This window comes from Moschus berezovskii, chromosome 6, assembly GCF_049115385.1.
Source record: "Moschus berezovskii isolate FMDL1 chromosome 6, NW_MosBer_1.0, whole genome shotgun sequence".
Classification (NCBI taxonomy): Eukaryota; Metazoa; Chordata; class Mammalia; order Artiodactyla; family Moschidae; genus Moschus; species Moschus berezovskii.
In genome coordinates, this window is record NC_142465.1 from 34,282,205 (window position 1) to 34,303,316 (window position 21,112).

Genomic DNA, 21,112 nt, shown 5'->3' on the forward strand with positions numbered 1-21,112 from the left:
AGATGCTCTAGGCCAGAGGAAGGAACCACTCTCAGACCAGGAATGCCCCGGGGCCTCAGTCCTCCTTTTGGTTTTTTTTTTCCTACTCTCAGCCCAGGGCAGATCTTGTCTGGAAAGGAGTGTTGCTGTGGATGAAGAAGTTGCTGTTTACAAGTAGACTCCTGGGTGTGACGGGGATTCCAGAAAGCAGCTGGGGGATGGGGCAGCAGAGGGGGAAACGCTTGTATTACACGGACAATTCTGTTAGTAAAGCCAACTCCATCTCTGCCTTCCCACAGCTGCCCGCCCCTCTCCCACCCCGGCCCCTGGCTCTTTTTCCCTAGAGGACTCTGGGGAGAACAGCTGGTCAGTGAGGGGCTCATCAGGGCCCGGAGGCCTTGGCTAAGGGCCAGGGTGAGGGAGCCTAGAGGACCGGCTCGCTGCCATCTCTCTGGCCCCCTCCTCCCAAGCCTGGACTCTGAGATTACAGAGGGGTCTTCTGGCCTGTGCTCTGGCTGGAGAGGGGTTGGGAGCTGCAGGCTCCCCTTCCTTGATCTGGCTGCCTGCAAGGCCTGGACAGTCTTTTTGCCGGGTTGCCCAACATGCCTGACCAGGCTGAAGAGATGGGCGACCACCCAGGTTCAGTCATTGGGCTGCACCTGCCCCTTCCCTGGGTTACCCGGAGAACCCCTGAGCAGCTGTTCCCCCTTCGTTGTCTCCTCTGAAGGAGGGCCAGAGAGGCCCTGCTCTTCCTCTCCCTCCCTCCCCTCAGCACTGAGGTCACCTCCCTCTGAATCAGGCCTTTGTGGAGGGCGGGGTTGCCCGTTGGCAGTTCTGGCGGGAGAGCCTCCCCATTCAAGTTCAAGCTCCCACCCGCTGCAGCTCCATCCCTACTCAGCTGGGCCAGCATCCTGTGTTCCAGACCCACATCGGACACCCGGAATATGTTGTGGGGCCCCCAGAGGAATGCTTGAAAGCAGGGCCATCTCAAAACACCCAGGCCAGGGGTTTTCCTGGGCTCCAGGTGGGCTGACACAGAAGCTGTGAGTAGCCGTCGTGGGGCCTGAGGGTGGATGGGGGTGCTTGGCCCTGGGGAGGGGACCCCGTTGACCCTGCAGGGACAGCCACCGGGGAAATGACCTGGATTGTTTTTTGTTTTTGTTTTTTTCCTCAAGAGATTTGGGTCAGAACCTCAGGCTCTGAAGGGCCAAATTCCTAATTGGTCTCAGTTTGGGAGCTAGAAGTGGTATTATCGCTTTGGATTGTAATTTTCCCCAGAGGAGGCTAAAGACGCAAGAAGTTTTCAGTCTAGAGTTCTTGAGCCCAGACTCACAGCACGCACCTCCCCAGCGCCAAGTTTAAATGCAGGCCTCTTCCGAGTGACTCAACAATCCAGGCTGACAGCTTCCTGCCCTCATCTTGTGGCCATGCAGATGCACAGAAGGCCCAGCGTCCGGAGTTGGCCAGACCACTTGGGCTGAGGGCAAAGAACTTCTCCCCAAAGTGGGGCTGAGTCACAGCCCGCCTTCAGCCGACGTGTCTGGAGCCTCTCCCAAGCCCTGCTCGGACCCGGACGCTGATGCCCTTGATGAGCTGTTGCGCTCCGGTGGCTTGTCCCTTGGAGGGTCTCCCCCAGGTCACAGTGGGACTCAGGCCACCCTGCCTTGGGATCCCTGGGGGCTCAGATCCGAGGGTGGTTGTGGTTGGCTTGGTGGGGCGTGTTGGGTCCCCACCCTCCTCAACACATACACAGGCCTCGTGCCTGACCTGGATGCTTTTTCATTCATTCGTTTATTTATTTTAGCAAAAGATAGCCTCCTGAACCACCTTCACCCTTAGTTTGGTTTCTGTGGTTGAAACAAAGACTGGCGGTTTCTGCCACTTTGTCTTTCCCTTCTGTGGCCTCCGGACACAGCCCTGTTCACCCCACTCCCCTCCTGCATCCTCCTGTGTTTTTCTCACCCTCCCAAGCACTCCCTTCCCTGCCCCTCTATTTCTGGAGGTGTCCACTGGGGATGTTAAGTGATGAGGAAGTTAAGGGGACGCTGGTGACCTGGGGGGACAGGCCTCTCCTCAGGCAGGGGGAGCCCCTGCCTGGCAAGAGGATCCTGGCCCGGGGATGAGTGACGCGGGGTGGGCTGGAACTGGTCCTCCAAGGCCTGCTTTGGTTTTAACCCCTGTTTGTGTATGTGGGAAGGAGGCTTTTTCCTGAATTTTTTTCATTTCTTTTGAGGTCTGTCCATTTCTAAATATAGCAAGCGTGATAATGTTATGAGCAAACAAAGTTATAACTCAATACATTTTTATGATGTTACAATAACAAAGGACTTTAGAGTGGTGGAGTGTCGAAAACAAGCATTGCACAGTTTGTCCTTTTTCTCTAGTTTTCAGAAGCCCCCTTCCCATTGTTGTGCACATGCTTGTTTTTTCTCCCTCCCCACTCCACCCCCACCCAGAAAGAAGCCGTCTCCCCTTCTCTCCCTTTCCCTTTCTAGAGTATCAGGTGGAAGAGAGTGAGGGCTGGAGGGCTACCAGGGAAGGGGTCGGAGAGGAGGAAGCCCCTGCGGGCAGGGCAGGGGGTCAGCCCTTCCTTTAAAGACCCCCAAGGAGAGGGACCTGGGACTTAGGGTCTGCTTACAGGTGAACTGCTAGAGTGAAAAGCCTTCATTCATCGGAGTCCGTGCAAGACTCTCGACATGCATTATCTCACTTCCTGCTCCAACAGCCCTTTGGACTAGGTATTCTTGTCCCCATGTTAGGGACGAGGAAACCGATTTTGCTGAGTCAGCTTCTAAGCCAGGTCTGTCTGATTGCAAAGCTCCAGGAACGCTGAGACTAAGTGCCCGGAGCACAGAGGACACGGCTGTACAGAGAGGCTGCATAGGAAGGGAGCCCAGGCCTGCCCACTGTGCCCTGTGAACCAGCCATATGGTGTGGGCAGCATCCTTTGTCTCTGGAGCTTGCTTCAGAGCAGGCTGGCGCCTCCCCCCATCACCCTCCTTACGAGGTCGGAAGAATCATATGTGATCCATGACACGGGAGAGCGCGCCAGCACGCAGGATGCTCTCCGAGGGTGCAGGTGTAGCTTCCTCTTTCTTGGTTTCCTTATCGCAAAGATGTGTCGGTAATAGCGCTTGACCCTCTTTGTGGTCGTGAGGATGAAAAAGACGGCGTATGCTGGGGAAGGGCTGTATTGCTGTGCATTCCCCTCTGGGGACAGCTGAAAGCTGGGGCCGTTTGTGCTGCCTCTTCCCTCTGCCTGGAATGCTTTTCCCATTCCAGGATTTCATCTGCCTGTTCATGCAGGGAGGTAGGTCTCTGCCTTGCTGTCACCTTCAGCACCTTGTCAGGACCTGATGTCAGTTCATTAGTTTACCTCTGGTATTACCTGCTGGTCCCAGTAGAATGGAAGCTTCATACGGGCAGGATTTTCTCTGGCTTGTTTATCCCTCTGGTCCAGGATGCCAGGCAGTAGGAAGCCAATAAATGCACGGCTGACCTTGTCTCCCTCTGTGTCTCCACAGGCAAGGTGACCATTCTGGCTGCGTGCGTGAGTGTGCCAGCCTGGGTGAGGAGGCAGAGACAGGTGAGGGGCTTTGGAACTTGGGTGTGCTGGCACACCACACCACACTTGGTGGGGACTGGAGGAGGGCTGGGTTGGGCGAGGCAGCCTCTGTGCCCCACAGGGGAGGGAGGAAAAAGCATTCAGATGCCTGGTAGGTGAGCTGCTGAGGGCTCCTCTTCCTTGGTCCAAAAGCACTAAGCCCCTTTTTTGGGAGCTTCAGTGAGTCAGGGAGGCAAGTAGTTGGTGGTAGACTGGAGACCCCTACCCTTTTGCATTAGGAAGGGTTTCCCATCTGCTGGAAATTTCGACAGTATTTGTGCAGAGGAAGGAAAGGAGTACTTTCCTCTACCTGAAAAATTGAAACTGAAGTGGAAGATGAAGACTAGTCAAGGAAAGCCAGTCACTATGGCAACAGTTTGGCGTGGGGTGGGAGCAGGGATCACATAATATGATACAGGTCAGAAACCTGGCTCTGTTATGTTCAGACAATGACAGCCTGGTCTGTTCAGCCATCAGTCGGTCTCTTCCATACCAGGTATCACATCGGGTATCTAGTCAGTGAATTGAAGACAGTGTCCCTGCCCTCGCAGAGTTGACAGTCTGCGGGGACACTTACAGAGCCGAGCTGGAGGAGTGCCTGACTCAGCCTTGGAGTAGGGGCCCTGGAAAATGAGTAGGAAGGAGCTGGAAAAGTGGAAGGGGGATGGGTATCAAGAGACCCCTGCAGAGGGCCCAGCGTGCACAGAGGCTGGTCAGAGGCTGGTCTGCTGGGGCCTCGCGGGAAGCAGGGAGGCTTGGAGGCCTGCAGGCCACCTCCCCCTCTGCCAGGAAGATACAGAGTGTCAGTTTGAGACCAACCTCAGTGGAGAATTCAGGTTTCTTGGCTCCTGGCCAGTGTCGTTGCAATCTGTAAGAGGGCCAGGGCAGTCATCAGTTCAGTTCAGTTCAGTTGCTCAGTCATGTCCAACTCTTTGTGACCCCATGAATCACAGCACGCAGTCATAAGAGTTTATAAAAACAACGGTCTCTGTTCTTGAGATGGAAGAGCATGTCTCTGTGTCTGTCCCTTGAGTAGGAATCTGAGCCTGACACCGAGTTGTCACAGTGTCCAAGGTACAGGGGTCACACGGATGCCAACTCCGGGAATCCTGACAAGTTCATCTCTGTCCTCCTCCTCCTCCGCTCACCTCCCTGTGCCCTGGAGTAGCCTGCCGGGGCTTCTCTCTTATCCCCAGGGCCTGATGTCAGAGGCCATGGACCAGTCGGCCGGGAGCCCTGGAAACCTGAACCCAGGAGAAGGTGGTGATGGCAGCACGGAGCCGGGCACCTGCCAGGAACTCCTGCACCGGCTGCGGGAGCTGGAGGTGGGGCACGGGGCAGGCCGGCCGGAGCCCTGTGAGCTTGGGTGGGTTTGGAGGTGCGGGGCAACCTTCCTCTCAGCCTGCTTCTCCAGGCTGGAGCGGAGCTGAATGTTTCTTTAGCAGAGCCCCTCTGGGACGCCCTTTCCTTACTCTTAGCTCTCCAGCCTCATGCCAGCTCGGGACAAGAGGCGCGCAGAAGGGTGGGGCTGTACTAGCCCGCAGATAGCTCCCTTCTTTACCGCACTTTCATGCCCCGGCTGTAGGAAAGGGGTGGCCACAGAGGCCACAGAAGGAAAAGTCTCAGGCACTGAGGGACAAGGGCACGGAACTAGGCTTTTTACCATGAACTAGGCTTCTTACCACGAACTAGGCTTCTCCCCACGTTCCTAAGACCCTGCGCTCCTCCCTCCAGCCTCCTCTGCATTCTCCCCACGGAAATAAGGGTAACTTTTAGCACCTCCCACCTTGGTCCTCCTGGCCACTGTGTCTCCCCAGCCCCTCCAGCCTCATGGACTGAAGTCAGGGTAACAAAGGACCAGCCGTCTCAGCTCTGCCTTCTGGATGCCCTGGGTCTCTACGGGCTCGCCCCTGACAGAATCACTCCAGAGCCAAGAGCTGGGGCAGGGAGAGAGCTACCGGACTCCTTGCCTCTCCTTCCCAAGAGGAACCTGCCCTGGGGAAGAATGATCGCTTAGCCTCCCATTTACCTTCCTCCTCCTCCCTGCAGGCAGAAAACTCAGCACTCGCCCAAGCCAACGAGAATCAGCGGGAGACCTACGAGCGCTGTCTGGACGAGGTGGGTGGACTGATGCCGCCTGTGGGGAGCATAGCTTGTCGGCTCCAGGCAGAGACTCGGTCATCTGACAGCTTTTCCTTAGCTCTGCCTTTCTATCCCCAGGTTGCCAACCATGTGGTGCAGGCACTGCTGAACCAAAAGGTAAAAGGCCACAGGAGACATTCACACCCCCTGCCCTGAGCCCAGATGCCCTGGAAGGAAGCCCTGGGTACAGCAGGGGAGGCCCTTCCTGGGGACCCCTCCCTGAGCCTGCTTAGCTGGGGGATCGAGGAAGGTGGAAATGGCCTCTTGGCTCTCCAGCAGAGTCCCCTTTCTCTATCTTGGACAGTCCATACTGTTTGACCTGGAGCCGGGGCCACGCTAGGTAAGGCCAGGTCTCTAAGCGATAGTAACTTTGATTTGGGCTTGAATCCTTCCATTATCTAGGCCCCAGCCAGTTTCTCCAGATCACTATAGCCCTGATTGCAATGTTGATGTTGTGAGCATAAGATGACATTAAATATTGACTCAAGTACTGTGGGTAATTTCTTGATGTGTGGGCTACTTTAACCCCCAAGTCTTCCTCTGCCTTACGTGAGCCCTTCTTTGATGTGTGGTTTCGAGGCAGAGGATTGGCTCCAGAGATGAGAAAGCTGCCAAAGGGAATGGAATTACTTCCGACCAGGAGTGGTAAACTTTAGAAAATTTACCATCCCCAGAAGATGCGAGAGCCATAAATATAGGCAGGCTCAACTCCTTCATAGGAGGTTGCAAGAGAAGCGCATGCCCAGCAGAAGTGCCCACTGCTCTGATAAAGCGACTGTGCTCACGCCACTCTCCCTCTCCCCACCGCCTTGCCTTCTTCCGCCTCCTGGGGGTGGCAGGACCTGCGAGAGGAGTGCATCAAGCTGAAGAAGAGGGTATTTGACCTGGAAAGGCAGAACCAGATGCTGAGTGCCCTGTTTCAGCAGAAACTCCAGCTGACAGTGGGCTCCCTCCCTCAGGTGGGCACACGCGATTCCCCCTCCTTCCTCACATCTCAGCCTCCTACCTCCCAACTCAGCCCTATCATCATCATCACCCCCTCTTCTCCCAAACACCTACAGAAGCAGGTTGTCAGCCACTGGCCTCCATTCTGGGCCCTGTGGCCTTCCAGGGCAGGCCCACCTTGCCTGATATATCTGAGCCTTAGGTGAGGGGAAGCTTCCTAAGGCCCCTTAAGCTTGGCTGTCCCCCACCTCCTAGGTGCTGCCCACCCAGACAGTTGGTGTCCCTTTTTGTTGACAGAGAAAGTCCTTGCTTCCTCCGCCCTGAGTAGAGAGATGGGTGGATGCTCAAAATGCAGTCATTTCAAGCTAGCTCCCACGAGGCCCCTTTGGCCACTGCCTTTCCTCTTCTTGGCCAGGGGCAGGGGTGGGGCCGGGTGTAAGGCACCCCGTGCTTGGTGTCATGGAGAGGTTAGGGAAGGCCCTTCACCCGGATGACTCTGTGCACGCCCAGCTGCATCTGCCCACACGCTAACCCAGTCTTGGCCACAGACACTCATCCCTGCTTCCAGCCCTGACACCTGCCTTATCCCAGGAGAAGCAGGAGGCTAGTGGTAGTGAACCCTGGGCTCAGTTAACATGTAACATTGGGTCCACTCTGTCTGGAGGCCCCAAGAATGTGGTGTGCCTGTGGGGAATCAGGAGCACCTCCACGTACCCAAGGTGCTCAGTGGGTTCTGAGGTCAGCCAGCACACCCCCAACCCACCCTGACTTGACAGAGAAACACCTTGTCTGTGTTTGTGTCTAAACTTATATGTCTGGGATACAAACCAAGCAGCCCTTCGCCCCCCAAACCCTGAGCAGGATGCCCTCAGCTCCCTGGGAAGACTGACCCCTGGCAGATGAAGCCTCTGTCTCCCCAGGCTGGTGCAGACATGGGTGACAGCTGCAGCGACTCTGCAGCTTCCTGTGTCCTGTCCTGGCCCTGCCATGGGCTGACCTGGAGGCCAGATCACACCAGCCAAGCTCACCCTGTCCACACTCTTCTCAGTGACTGACAATAACAGAGGCGTAAATCATCCTAAAATCGTTTGTTTTTTTAGTAAATGAATTCTGGGATTCGAGTTGGAGATTTTTTAATGAATTTTGGGGTTTGGGACCATAGATTTATCTTCCCCAGAAGTAACATGACATAATGGAAAGAGCACGAACCTTGGCCTCAGATAAACTTGGGTTGGGTCCCTAACTTAGCTAATTCTTAGCTGTGTGACCTTGGGTAGATTATTTAACCATACAAATCATAGGTTTTTTTCCTTTAAAAATGGGGATAAAAATACCTATATTGCAGGCTGTCGCGAGGATGAAATGAGATAGTATCTAGTGCTTGACCTGTGGTAGTCAATGATTAGCAGCTAGTTATCATTATTGTTATTTCCAAGTCGTGCTTTGCTAGGATGGAAGCTCCATTGAACGAATGTTATAAGCAGTGCTTACTTACTGTAAGCAGTGCCTTTGCCAGCACACATGGAATTGGAGAGAGAGCTGGGGCTTCTGAACACTAAGGCAGGGCTGCAGAGGGTGGCAGTGTTGACCAAAAGCCCAGGGAGGGGGAGAGGCCATCAGAGATGGGCTAAAGAGAGTGCCATGAGGAGGTGACTGCGCCCTAATGATGGGAGATGTTTACTTTTTTATTCTAGTTTTATTTTATTCTTATTTTTATTTTTTGACTGCACCATGACACTTGTGGGATTTTAGTTCCCTGACCAGGGATTGAACCCACACCCTCAGCAGTGAAAGCAGAATCCTAACCATGGACGAGTTGACTCACTGGAAAAGACTCTGATGCTGGGAAGGATTGGGGGCAGGAGGAGAAGGGGACGACAGAGAATGAGATGGCTGGATGGCATCACCGACTCTGTGGAAATGAGTTTGAGTGAACTCCGGGAGTTGGTGATGGACAGGGGGGCCTGGCGTGCTGTGATTCGTGGAGTCACAAAGAGTCGGAGACGAATGAGCGACTGAACTGAACTGAACCTTGGACCGCCAGGGAATTTCTGATGGATAGGAGATTTTAAAGAGTACAGAAGGGGTCTGGGAGAAGGGGTCCCCTGTGAGAGGAACAGAGCAGGGGATCCTAGGGAGCAGAGAGCTGTTCAGCCGGACTTGAGCAAAGGTTGTGTAAAGAGGGAGTGAGACAAAGCTGGGGACGGTATCAGGGAAGAACCGGTAGATCTGGCTATAATGCCGACCGAAGAGTTCAGACATGTCAGTTGAGGCTGGCAGAGGAGGCTGTGAGCACAGAGATGCTTTAGACAAAAAAAGAGATTGGAAAGCCACACGGTCAGGTGAGCGAGACTGAAATGCTGAGCAGCTTTCAGGCCAGAGATGCGAGGATGGCATGCCAAAGGAGCCAGTGCAGATGGCTTGGCTGGAGGGGAGGCAGAGACACCACAGAGACAGAACTTAACAGCTGTGGAGTGCAAGAGACGGGAGAGAGTTGAAGCTGACTTGTGTCTCATCAAGGTGCCTAAGAGAAGAGGAGTGAGAGAGAAGTGATCTGTGATTAAATACCACTTTGGTAATCCTCCGAGCGGAGGCCATTCAGGGGAGATGGAAGTAGTTACTGCCACCATCTCTATTCCAGGACTCAGTAAACAACGCTGCTTCCATTAGTCTCAGCCATTCATGTGGAGGCTGGGCCACAGGTGGTCAGAACAGAAATGAGCCTCGAGGCTCACCCTCTCTGTACTCAGGGAGGAGGCTCCACAGAAAAGCAGAGATCTTGGAGGTTCGGCAGACAGCCGGGCTAGGCCTGCCACTGCCCTGTGGCCCCCGGGGCACTCCTCTTTCTCCAGAGCCCCCTGCCCGGTTCCACCTCCCTGCCCCGCCACCTGAGCTTGCCTTTCTTCAGTCTGCCTGTGCTGGGGTCTCCCAAGGTACCTCTGACCCAAGTGGTGAAAGCCACACCTTGGGCCAGGAGACGTCACTGAAGGAGCAGGGAAGGATGTTCCCCTGCCCCTGGATGGGAAGCCTTAGCTCCCTGAGGGGCACAGGGCCCTTGGCTGACAGCACCTGTGCTAATCTCGCCTCTCCCTTCCAGATCCCACTCACCCCACTCCAGCCGCCTTCAGAGCCACCGGCCTCACCCTCCCTGAGCTCTGCCGAGGGACCGGCCACCTCGCTGCCTCTGGGGCGCTGCGCTGGGCAGAGAGAGGTAGGAGGGCTGGGCTCCGTGGTCTGTGGTTCCGCTGGCACTGGGCTCGTCGGCTGGTGCTCCATGGCTGTTTCCTAACAAGTCTCAGGGGAAGGACTGCTTCCTGGCACATAGATTCTCATCCAGGCTGGGTGTGAGCCCTCAGCTGTCAGCCTTGTACCAAGAAAAACAGATCCCCACCCCTAAGCGCTGGCCTTGTGAGTAAAAGTGTTAGTACTGCAGGCAGACTCAACAGTTAACACTTCTGAGCTCTTACTCTGTGCCAAGCACTGTGCCGGACACCTGGATATCATTTATCTTTTTCTTTTTTGGTAATTTTTGGCATACATTTATAATCCTACACATATTTATTTATCCAAGTCCAATTCATTCATTCTTTTGTTTATCTGGTTTCATTTATCTTATGAGATTTAAACACAATCACCATCTTATTTTACAGATGATACAGTGAAGCTTAGAGATTAAATGACTTGCTGAAAGTCTTATAACTAGTTAAGCAATAGACCTGGGTCTTGAACCCGCACAGTCTGGCTCAGGAGCCCAGGTAGTTAACCACGGTACCAGACTGGACCAGGCCTGAGAAGGGGCCAGGGAGAAGCAGGAAAAGGCTCACAGTGGAGTCGTTCCCAGTCTGCTTCTCCACAGGGATCAGCTCAGCAGGACAGCTGCCTGACCTGAGAAGGCCTGGGCTTGCCTGTAGCGACTGACTGAGGACTTGGCCACATCATATCCCCTTCTTGAGTCTGTGTTCTTGCCGAAACCTGAAAAAACGGATGGGTCTCCCTCCCCTGGGGCAAATAGAGATACCAGGGGTATAGATGGTCAGCCTTCCTGACCCATAGTGGTAGGAAGTAATGCTGAGAAGGAAGGTAGGTGCCCCCTAAGTGTACCGGGAAGGACAGCTGGGGTAACCAGGACTTGTACTCTTGAGGAAACTTTCCAGCACATTCCAGAAGCCATCAGTTCCTTTGGGGGACTGTCAGCTCTGTTGCTGACATGCTCAGCTACGCCAGCTCGGGCCCCAGGCCTATGTGTGGTTTCTTCCTCGTGCCGTTTCTCCCCCAAGGTGTGCTGGGAGCAGCAGCTGCGGCCAGGAGGCCCAGGACCCCCAGCCACCCCACCCCCAGCGCTGGATGCCCTCTCCCCATTCCTTCGAAAGAAAGCGCAGATCCTGGAGGTGCTGAGAGCCCTGGAAGAGACGGACCCCTTGCTTCTGTGCTCACCTGCTACCCCCTGGCAGCCTCCAGGCGAGGGTCCTGGCTCCCCGGAGCCCATCAATGGCGAGCTGTGTGGCCCGCCTCAGCCTGAACCCTCTCCCTGGGCCCCCTACCTGCTACTGGGTCCTGGTAGCCTGGGAGGTCTGCTGCACTGGGAGCGCCTCTTGGGGGGTCCAGGGGAGGAGGAGGGTGCTGGGCGGCTCTGGGGCCCTGGTAGGGGCTCCCCACAGGCCCAGGGCCCTGGTTCTGGGCTGCCCTGTGTGCCAGGCAGTAGCTCCTCCTCCTCTTCTGATGAGGCTGGTGACCCCAATGAGGCCCCCAGCCCGGACACCCTGCTAGGGGCCCTGGCCCGCAAGCAGTTGAACCTGGGCCAGCTCCTTGAAGACACAGAGTCTTACCTACAGGCCTTTTTGGCCGGGGCTACTTGTCCACTCAGTGGGGACCACCCAGGTCCCAGGCAGCCATCCTCCCCAGACCAGGGGACCCCACAACTGTCCAAGTCCAAAGGCCTCCCCAAGTCAGCTTGGGTTGGGGGTACCCCAGAGGCCCACAGGCCGGGCTTTGGTGCTACCTCAGAGGGCCAGGGGTCCCTCCCCTTCCTCAGCATGTTCATGGGTGCAGGGGACACCCCCCTAGGCTCACGGCCTGGCCACCCCCACTCTTCATCTCAGGTGAAAAGCAAGCTCCAAATTGGCCCCCCTTCTCCTGGGGAAGCCCAAGGACCCCTTCTGCCCTCTCCAGCCAGAGGTCTCAAATTTCTAAAGCTGCCTCCAGCCTCAGAGAAGGTCCCCAGCCCAGGAGGCCCCCAGCTCAGCCCCCAGCTCCCCCGGAATTCCCGAATACCCTGTCGAAACAGTGGCTCAGACGGCAGCCCCTCCCCACTGCTGGCCCGCAGGGGTCTGGGCGGAGGAGAGCTGTCCCCAGAGGGGGCACAGGGTCTGCCCACCAGCCCTTCACCCTGCTCCATGACCTCTGACTCTGCACAGCTCAGAGCTCCCCAGCCAGCCTTGTCCGCTACACTTTCCCCAGGACCCCCGGTGTCTCCTTGCTACGAGAACATTCTGGACCTTTCCCGGAACACCTTTAGGGGGCCTTCCCCAGAGCCACCTCCATCTCCTCTGCAGGTGCCCACCTACCCACAACTAACTCTGGAGGTGCCACGGGTCCCTGAGGTCCTCAGAAGCCCTGGCATCCCCTCCAGCCCTTGCCACCCAGAATCCTGCCCCTATGAGGGCACCCAGGAGAAGAGTTCAGACAAGGCAGGCTCTGAGTCTCCCCATCCTGGCCGCAGGGGCCCAGGCAGCTCGTCCAAGAAGCCCAGCCAGGGGGCAGGACGGCGACCTGGGGATCCTGGCTACACGCCTCTGCGGGACAGACTGGCAGCCCTGGGGAAACTGAAGACTGGCCCCGAGGGGCCTCAGGGCCCAGAAAAGAATGGGGTGCCAGTCAGACCTGGCACTGAGAAGGCCCGGGGAGCAGGGAAGTCAGGGGAGAGCACTGGAGACACAGCACCCCCTGCTTCCAGGCCCTCCGAGCAGCCAGAAGCCAAGGGGGTCCTGCGGGGGGCAGTGGCCTTAGGCACAAGCAGCCTGAAGCAACAGGAATCTGGGCTCCTGGGGGACCCCGGGGCCCGAGTCTACTCTTCCCACTCCATGGGGGCCCGGGTGGACCTGGAGCCTGTCTCACCAAGGAGCTGCCTCACCAAAGTGGAGCTGGCCAAGAGCCGGCTGGCAGGGGCCCTGTGCCCCCAGGTACCCCGCACCCCTGCCAAAGTGCCAACCTCAGCCCCCAGCCTTGGCAAGCCCAATAAGAGCCCCCACAGCAGCCCAACCAAGCTGCCTTCAAAGTCACCCACCAAGGTGGTGCCCCGACCTGTGGTCCCACCAGCCACCAAGGAGCCCCCCAGACCTGACAAGGGGAAGGGCCCACCGTGGGCAGACTGTGGCAGCACCGCGGCCCAGCCCATGCCCCCAGCACCTGGCCCTGCTGACCCAGGCCCAGGCCCTGCGGGGCGGGCCCCACACTCGGCCATTGAGGAGAAGGTGATGAAGGGCATCGAGGAGAACGTGCTGCGGCTCCAGGGCCAGGAGCGGGCGCCCGGCCCCGAGGCCAAGCATCGGAACACCAGCAGCATCGCCAGCTGGTTTGGCCTTAGGAAAAGCAAGTTGCCAGCGTTAAACCGCCGCACAGAGACCACCAAGGGCAAGGAAGGGGCCGGGGGCTCCCCGCTCCGGAAGGAGGTCAAGATGGAAGCCCGGAAGCTGGAGGCTGAGAGTCTCAACATCTCCAAGCTGATGGCTAAGGCGGAAGACCTGCGCCGAGCCCTGGAGGAGGAAAAGGCCTACCTGAGCAGCAGGGCCCGGCCTCGGCCTGGGGGCCCAGCACCAGGGACCAGTGCAGGCCTGGGGCAGGGGCAGGGCCAACTCGTTGGCATATACCAGGGTGCAGACACCTTCATGCAGCAGCTTCTCAACAGGTGAGAGCTGGGACCAGCGGGCAGGGGCTTAGGAGTTGGGGTCACTTTGCCCTCCACAGGCACTCTGGGATTGGGGCTGCCTTTCCTGGGAACTGGGGCTTCCCAGAGGTCAGAGTGTAGGAGGTCAGATGACATGGCATCAAGTCTTCTGGGGGTTAATGGCCCAGCCCAGAGGAGGGATCAGGACCTCAAACAAGGAGCTAGGGATTTGTACCCCAGCTCCCTTCTTCCCTGGCTGTCTGACATTTGGCTTGCTGAGACTCAGTTTCTCATTTGAGAAGAGTTATTAGTCAATGTTTCCCTGAATCGCCTCGAGTCAGGTGAGGCAGCCTGTCTGGGGTCCAGCGTAGTTAAGCATGCTAGTACCTAGCCATGGGCTAATGTAGGTCTTTTCCCGCTGGGGTTTTATATCCTGTAGAACAAGGAGGGCTCCCTTCCCTTTTGCTTTTTGGCACTTGGCACAGACTCAGCAAAGGGAGCTGTGGTTTAGAGACAGGGTTGCTCTGTCTGGGCCAGGTAAGGCAGAATGTCTGCAGGAATCTGGCTGCAGGCAGAGTGTGCTTTGGACAGCAAGTACTCGCAGGGTCAGCTAGAATAGGCAGGGTGTGTCACATGTGGACCAGGATGTGACCATGTTTGTTTTCTACTGGGGGACATTATCAGAAAGGTCTCTAGGCTTGACCCTAGGTAGCTATGGAGGAGTTCTCCCATCACTCCTGCCCCTGCTGGTCCTCTGGGGTTTCCCTTGGGGTCTTGGCCTATTCCTGGTGTCAGGAGAGTTGATGCAGGAAGCCAATAGGCAAATGTCCTCTTCCCCAGGAGCAGGGGGCAATAGGTACCTCTCTAGACCCAGCCCCACTGGAGGAAGTGAGGCCAGAATGTGTGGGTGGGCCTGGGCCTCCCTCACTTCCATTTGCACTGCCCGCCTCTAGGGTGGATGGCAAGGAACTGCCCCCCAAGAGCTGGCGGGAACCCAAACCTGAGTATGGCGATTTCCAGCCAGTGTCCTCTGACCCCAAGAACCCCTGGCCCGCCTGTGGACCCCGAAATGGCCTGGTGGGCCCTCTCCAGGGCTGCGGAAAAACTCCTGGGAAGGTAAGTTCCTGGGGCGGGGGCTGGGTGGAGGCCCTGGCTTTGTGGCCCTGCCAGGTCTCTGACCTGGAGGGCTACCCTTCCCTGGGGCCAGAAGGCTGCTGGATGTATTTCTGGTCTCTAAGGAGAATGGGGAGGGGAGAGGGCCTTCTGAGGTCTAGCGGGTTGCCAGGACTCAGATCCATACTCCAGGGGTCCTGATGGAGGGCATTGGCATGGAAGAAGAAGGGACTCTGAAGTCTCCTGTGCCCCATACAGCCAAGCATCGAGCCAGGGAGGCGAGAAGAGATGCCCTCCGAGGACAGTCTGGCTGAGCCAGTGACCGCCTCACACTTCACAGGTCAGCAGGGTCAAGGGCCAAGGCTGGGACCTGCCCCTCACCCCTTGCTCACTTTATTCCTTCCTGTCACCACAGCAGGTGCCAAACCCCAGAGGGCACTGGGACTACACAGGAATATTTCCCTGTCACTTAGGGTACCTGCCTTGTCCTCTTCCCCAAGATTAGGGGAAATGGAGCAGGGCAGGCAGGGACAACTGAGCCTGTGGAGCGAGAAGGGTGTCTTAGGATGGAGCCTGGGTTGGGGCAGGAAGCCAGAAGAAGGCAGAGGGGCTGAGCCACCTGAGCCTCACATCCCCTCCCTGCCCCTCCCCAGCCTGTGGCTCTTTGACTCGAACCCTGGACAGTGGCATTGGGACCTTCCCGCCCCCGGACCATGGCAGCAGTGGGACCCCCAGCAAGAATCTTCCGAAGACCAAGCCACCACGGCTGGAGCCCCCACCCGGGGTGCCCCCAGCTCGACCCCCACCCCTTACCAAAGTCCCCCGCCGTGCCCACACACTGGAGCGTGAGGTGCCCGGCATAGAGGAGCTGCTGGTGAGCGGGAGGCACCCCAGCATGCCAGCCTTTCCTGCCCTGCTCACCGCTGCTCCAGGCCACCGGGGCCATCAGCCCTGTCCAGACGGTGAGTGCCTTGGCAGGAAGGGTGGGGCTTTCTGGGAGCTCCGCCCACCACCCACTTCCCCTTGTCCCCGGACAGATCCCTGCGAAGACCCAGGCCCACCCCCACCAGTCCAGCTGGCCAAGAACTGGACCTTCCCTAATGCCAGGGCGGCCAGCGGTTCCTCTGAGCCTTTCTTATGCCCACCCCGACAACTGGAGGGGCTGCCTAGGACCCCCATGGTGAGCATGGCGGAAGGGGAAAGGGAACAGCACTGGAGGGCAGCGGGGAATGACGAGGGGTGAGGTACCGCCCTGTTCGGGAGGAGGACTGAGCGGTCAGCCCTTTGGATGCCCGTCTGGACAGCCCACCCCCTGCCTTTCCACACCCGTCTTGGGGAAAGGGTTTCTCTCCCTTCCGGAACCTTGGTAGGACTGGCTGAGTCGAGCCTTCAGTTTCGGTCCTCTGCAGCTTCCCGCTCAGGTGGGCAGTCTCTCAGGAGGTGAGAAGTGAGAGGTACTTGCTCCCGAGCCTGCCCTCCTTCCCCAGGCCCTGCCCGTGGATGGAAAGCGGAGCCTGGAGCCCAGCCACCCTGCCCCTGCGCCCCAGGGCCCGGCGTTTGGGGGCAGCCGCACCCCCAGCACATCGGACGTGGGCGAGGAAGGGAGAGTGGCCAGCGGGGGCCCCCCGGGGCTGGAGACCTCTGAGTCTCTCAGCGACTCGCTCTATGACTCGCTGTCCTCTTGCGGGAGTCAGGGCTGAGTGGCAGCGGCAGCCACGCCCCGCGCTGGAGGCGGAGGCCACGGATTGGACGGCTCTCCTCAAGCCCCGCCTGCCGGGCCCCGCCCTGAAGGGACCAAGGAGGCAGAAGAACCAGGAGGCGAAGGGGGTTCCCGGCACAGCCCACTGCCCGCCGCCGCCGCCGCTGTGGAGGGGATGACCGCTCTCAGCTCAGGGAGAGACCCCACCCTTGGTCCTTTCTCTCACCCAGAGTACGGCTCTTCTTCTGAGGGACTGGGGGGTTCAAGGCCGCTGTGTCCCGGCCCCGACTCCCGCTTCAGGCTGAGCCATCTTGTGGTGCTGGGCTTCCTGCCCACCGGTCGTGCCATCTCCGCCCACCCTGGCGGCTCCCCTGCCTCAGCAGCCCCGTGCTGGTGGAGTTTAGGGGCGAGGGGTCACGTTGCCTTCTCTCTCTGTCTGCCCTGGTCCTCCCCGCTGTCTGGATGGTGCTGCCCTCTCCTGCCCCATATCTTTGGGGCCCATTTGTCTGTCTTTTTTTGTTGGTTGTTTTTATATATATATATATATATAAAGCGTCTGACCCAGCCCCCACCCCCCCATCCCCACACTGCGGTTAATTTATCTGTTAAAAACGCGGTTGCTCTGCTTCCAGCCTCTGCTTCTACCGTATCCCTAATAAAACGTGGAGGACCCCCCCACCCCGACCCCAGACTCAACTTGTTCTATGAGAGGACTCAGGGATGGACAGGCCAGTAGAGACCTCGTGGGCACCAGGGTGCAGGACTCCAGGGCTCTGCCCCAGGAGCTCTTATGAGGCAGTTGAGTTTACCAGGGCTGCTGACTTGAGTCACCCTAGAATGTAACTAGGGGTGGGGGTATCTGTTTAGACCTGGAATGGTACCTGGCAGTGGGGAAATTCCCCTGGTCCAGGGCATGGTCAGGAGGAAGGCTGTGCTGCCCCTCAGAAAGGGAGGTGGAGATGGTGGCTATGGACCTGCACTCAAACCCTGGACATACCAGGTTGGGTGGGTATATAAACTGTAAGCTTCAGGGGTCCGGGGGTAAACAGAGTCAAGTGTCCACGGCCACCTGTTGTCATAAAGTGAGGCACGACTGGGTTTCTGACTTGCCACCTTCTAGTCACACCTCAGCCTTTGGGCTTGCCCCGCATCTTGCCCCTATTTCAACCAGATTTCAACCAGAAGTTCTCCTGGCTCTCAAATTCTTACTTTAAGATGGGAAGGCCAGGAATGAGGCTGTTTGGAAGGGTCTAGGCTTCTAAGAGTGATTTCAGACTCTCCATGGGATGTGAGAAGGCCAGGGGTTGGTTGTGGCCCTCCAGCCCTTGGATGTCCTATTGAGCATAGAGTTGCACAGTGGCCTGAAGGTCACCTGGGTGGCCCCAGCCCATCTCACAATGACCAGCCAAGCTGGGCCTCGGGAAGACCTTCTAACCCAGGTTGCAAGGTGTGGGATGACTTGTTCAGAGCACCCACCTGCCACAGTCAACACTCACTGCCTCCCCATACCATCTGTAGGGCACCTGAGCATTGTGCATGCTGAACAGCCCTGGCCTTGTGACTGGGAGTCTGGACGGTTCATCATGGAGGTAGGGGGCTGTGTAGTGAATACATGGTCTGTGTTGGCACTGCAGGCTTGCCAAGCCAAGGTCAGGAGTGCCTGAACAGGGAGCAGTGCTGGGCCAATTCACAACTCAGTTATACCACTGGATACTGCCATGCGCTCTGACCAGCCCAAGGACGGTTGGGAGGAAGGAAAGATGTCCATGCCTCTCCTTATACTGACTCCTTCCAGCAGTGTCTCTTCAGCCCTGAATGATCCAGAGAGCAATGAAAGAACTCCCTGTTAAATACCTACCATATTGCCAGCCTCCTGATTCATTTCACAGGTAAAGTTATTAAGACTCAAAAACATTGAGTAGTTGAATTCCCTGGTGGTCCAGTGGTTAAGACTCTGCGATCCCAATGCAGGGGGCACAGTTTCAATCCTTGATCAGGGAAGTAAGATCCCGAATGCTGCATGGCCCGTCCAAAAACAGACCATTCAGTAGTTTTCCAAGGCTGAGAAGTGATGGACCTTGGCAGGAGTGATTCCTTTTGGGTGTGTTAACTTTCTGCTGGGACTCTAATCCCCTCCTCCGTTTTTAGCCTTGGATCGCTCCTGATGGACAGGGCTGGAGAGCACTAAGCTGGGAGTCAAGAGTCTTAGCCCTTGAGTCGGTTCTGTGGGGAACGTTACATCTTGTGTCTGGGCCTTGGTTTTCCTTATCTGTGGAAGATTGGGAAGTTGGTCCAGACCAGCTTTCCCCTTAGCTTTCTGCTTTCCCCAGCCATCTCGCAATCTGGCTGTTTCCCCTAGTGGATGTCATCACTGAGGAAGTTAAAACGACTTAGAGAAGCATCAAGTCAGATGTCTTTATTTTCTTCAAATGTTAGGATCGCACTCATTTCTGTCTCCTGCTTCCAGGTATCCATGCCACTCTCCCTTCTGCTTTTATGAGCTTAAGGATGTTATTACCAAGCTGTGATCTCTACCTCTTGCCAGGCAGGCTCAGAGAAGTCTACATCCTTCTCTAACTTTTTATTTCTTGGTTTCCTAAGCCCTTTTCTCTGTGTGAACCTGATGGATTACTTCATTTCCTTGTTAGAATTGTTCGCCTACAGGATATTTATCCTATTTCCTTTCTGAGAAGGAATTTGGCATGGTGGGTTTAATTCTGGACTCCACCTCCGACAAGCCGAGATCAAGGGTCTATGCAGATTTCTGTCTCCAGAGTCTGCTCATTCTGATGCCGGGCTCTGTCCTGCAGTGTTTTCACATGCAAGGTGACCTCTTGGGCCCAGGGACAATGTGGGCCACCTGAGAAGAAACTCACTGTCAGTCACCAGGACAGAGCAGCATCAGCCACACCTAGTACCTGGAGCCAGCCCTTCCCTACCAGGCAGCTCCTCATTCCTAAGTCCCCCAGTGTGCTGCTACGGGGTGCTGGGCCTGCCCACATGACTGTGTATGCCCTCCACACAGACGGAATATTCCATCTGAAGTAATTCTGTGGCAAGGGACACACAGTTGAGTTTGAGACTCTTCCAGGAAACCAATTTCTCTTTGCCCTTGAAGAAAAGATTTATCTAAAAGACCACTTGATCCTCACTAGGGCAGAATACTTCATATCTGAGTTTGTAACATCTGCTTGCAGGATTAAGATGACCTCACTGTTTTCTCCGCAAACAATGGGTGAATACTTGCCTTGCCATTATATATGACCCTTTCTGCTGGATTTCCCAAACAAAAGAAGCCCAAACCACCAGACTCCTCTTGTCCCCCACAAATGGCATCAACAAAAAACTATGAAAAGACTCCAGATTCCACCTTTATGGGCACCCTGCTTCTTGTAAGAAATGTCTCAAAATGTTAACTGAGATTTTCTGTGGGTTGCCAATGGTTTTTATTTTCTTCTCTACCCTTGTCTAGATTTTCTACAAATAGTATGCTTTGTTTTCCTTATCCAAAAAAAAATTTAAAAAGAAACAACCATTCTCTGCAACAAATTCTAGGTATATCACCCCATTCTATAGTCCTGAGTGAGTTAATTCAAGCATATAAGTAATTTTTTTAAAGACATGAATTTAAAGTAAATATAGGTGAGTATTTCTATGATCTTGAGGTAAGGAAAACCTTTTTTAAAACCTTTTTTGAAATCATTAAAGACATACAAATTAGAAAAGTGCATGTTCAGGATTTCTCTGGTGGTCAAGTGGATAAGAATCCACCTTCCAATGCAGGGGACATGGGTTCAATCCCTGGTCAGGGAACTAGGACCCCACATGCTACAGAGCAACTAAGACCACTCATCTCAACTACTGAGCCTGCAGTGCTTCAGCGAAAGATTCCGCATGCCACAACTAAGATCCGTCACATCCTAATAAAATATTTTTTTTTAAGTGCGCGTTCATGGTTTTAAAAAATAATTAAGGACTTCCCTGGCAATCCAGTGGTTAAGACTCCATGCTTCCACTGCAGCGGGTGTGGGTTCAATCCCTGGTCAGAGAACTAAGATCCTGCATTCTGTAGGGTACAGCCAAAAAAATAAAAATAAATTTAAAAAATCAAAATTGAATAGAATATCATGCAAGGAAGAGGAAGAGTCTCATATTCCAACTTCCAGTCTCACTGCCCAGATATAACGCAAGTTGATTGGAATTCCTTTCAAATCACTTTTTTTTTTTAAATTGTGCTCTTTCAGTGGACATTCTGAGGGCTTCAAGCCAACTACAGCCTCTCAGATCACTCTAAGGGACAGCTCCCTCAAATCACTTTAAATACATACTACACAGAGACAGTATATTTATGCTGACCTTTTATTAGACAATGAGATTGTGCTATAATTGCTGATCTGTTTCTTTTAGCACTTACTATTATATCTTAGAGATCTTTCCAAAGATCATGATTCTCCATTATCGTACACTCTCCCATTGAATGGATGTGTGATATTTACATGTTTTGCCGTGACAAACAATGCTGCAGTGAACATTGTATATGTGTCCTTGGCCACTTGCATATTTCCATAAGATAAATTCCTATAAATGGAATTGCTGCATTATAAAATATGCTTAATTAAAAAAATTTTATAGATATTAACAAATCATACTTCACCAACAATGTATAAGTGGGCTATCTTCCACACTGTGTATTATCAAACTTTACTCTTAGGCAATTTGGTGGGAGTAAGTGATCATGTCTTGTAGT

The 21,112-nt window shown here is 55.3% G+C and overlaps 1 protein-coding gene across 4 annotated transcripts in view; it reads left to right on the top strand.

Annotated features, from left to right (window-relative positions):
- NCKAP5L (NCK associated protein 5 like) overlaps positions 1–18,574 on the top strand; it is a 32,741-nt gene extending 14,167 nt beyond the window's left edge. Inside the window, exons 1-13 of one of the 4 annotated variants that reach the window (XM_055394263.2) lie at positions 310–1,003; positions 3,504–3,565; positions 4,780–4,908; positions 5,633–5,701; positions 5,804–5,842; positions 6,565–6,684; positions 9,768–9,881; positions 10,948–13,574; positions 14,507–14,669; positions 14,925–15,006; positions 15,320–15,628; positions 15,704–15,846; positions 16,154–18,574. In XM_055394263.2, the coding sequence (XP_055250238.1) occupies positions 946–1,003; positions 3,504–3,565; positions 4,780–4,908; positions 5,633–5,701; positions 5,804–5,842; positions 6,565–6,684; positions 9,768–9,881; positions 10,948–13,574; positions 14,507–14,669; positions 14,925–15,006; positions 15,320–15,628; positions 15,704–15,846; positions 16,154–16,366 (4,128 nt within the window). In that variant the 5' untranslated portion in view covers positions 310–945 and the 3' untranslated portion in view covers positions 16,367–18,574. Of the gene's footprint in view, positions 1–309; positions 1,004–3,503; positions 3,566–4,751; positions 4,909–5,632; positions 5,702–5,803; positions 5,843–6,564; positions 6,685–9,767; positions 9,882–10,947; positions 13,575–14,506; positions 14,670–14,924; positions 15,007–15,319; positions 15,629–15,703; positions 15,847–16,153 lie in introns of those variants that run through there. The other 3 variants (XM_088836932.1, XM_055394265.2, XM_055394266.2) reach the window with 3 other exon arrangements.
- The last annotated feature ends 2,538 nt before the right edge of the window (positions 18,575–21,112 follow it).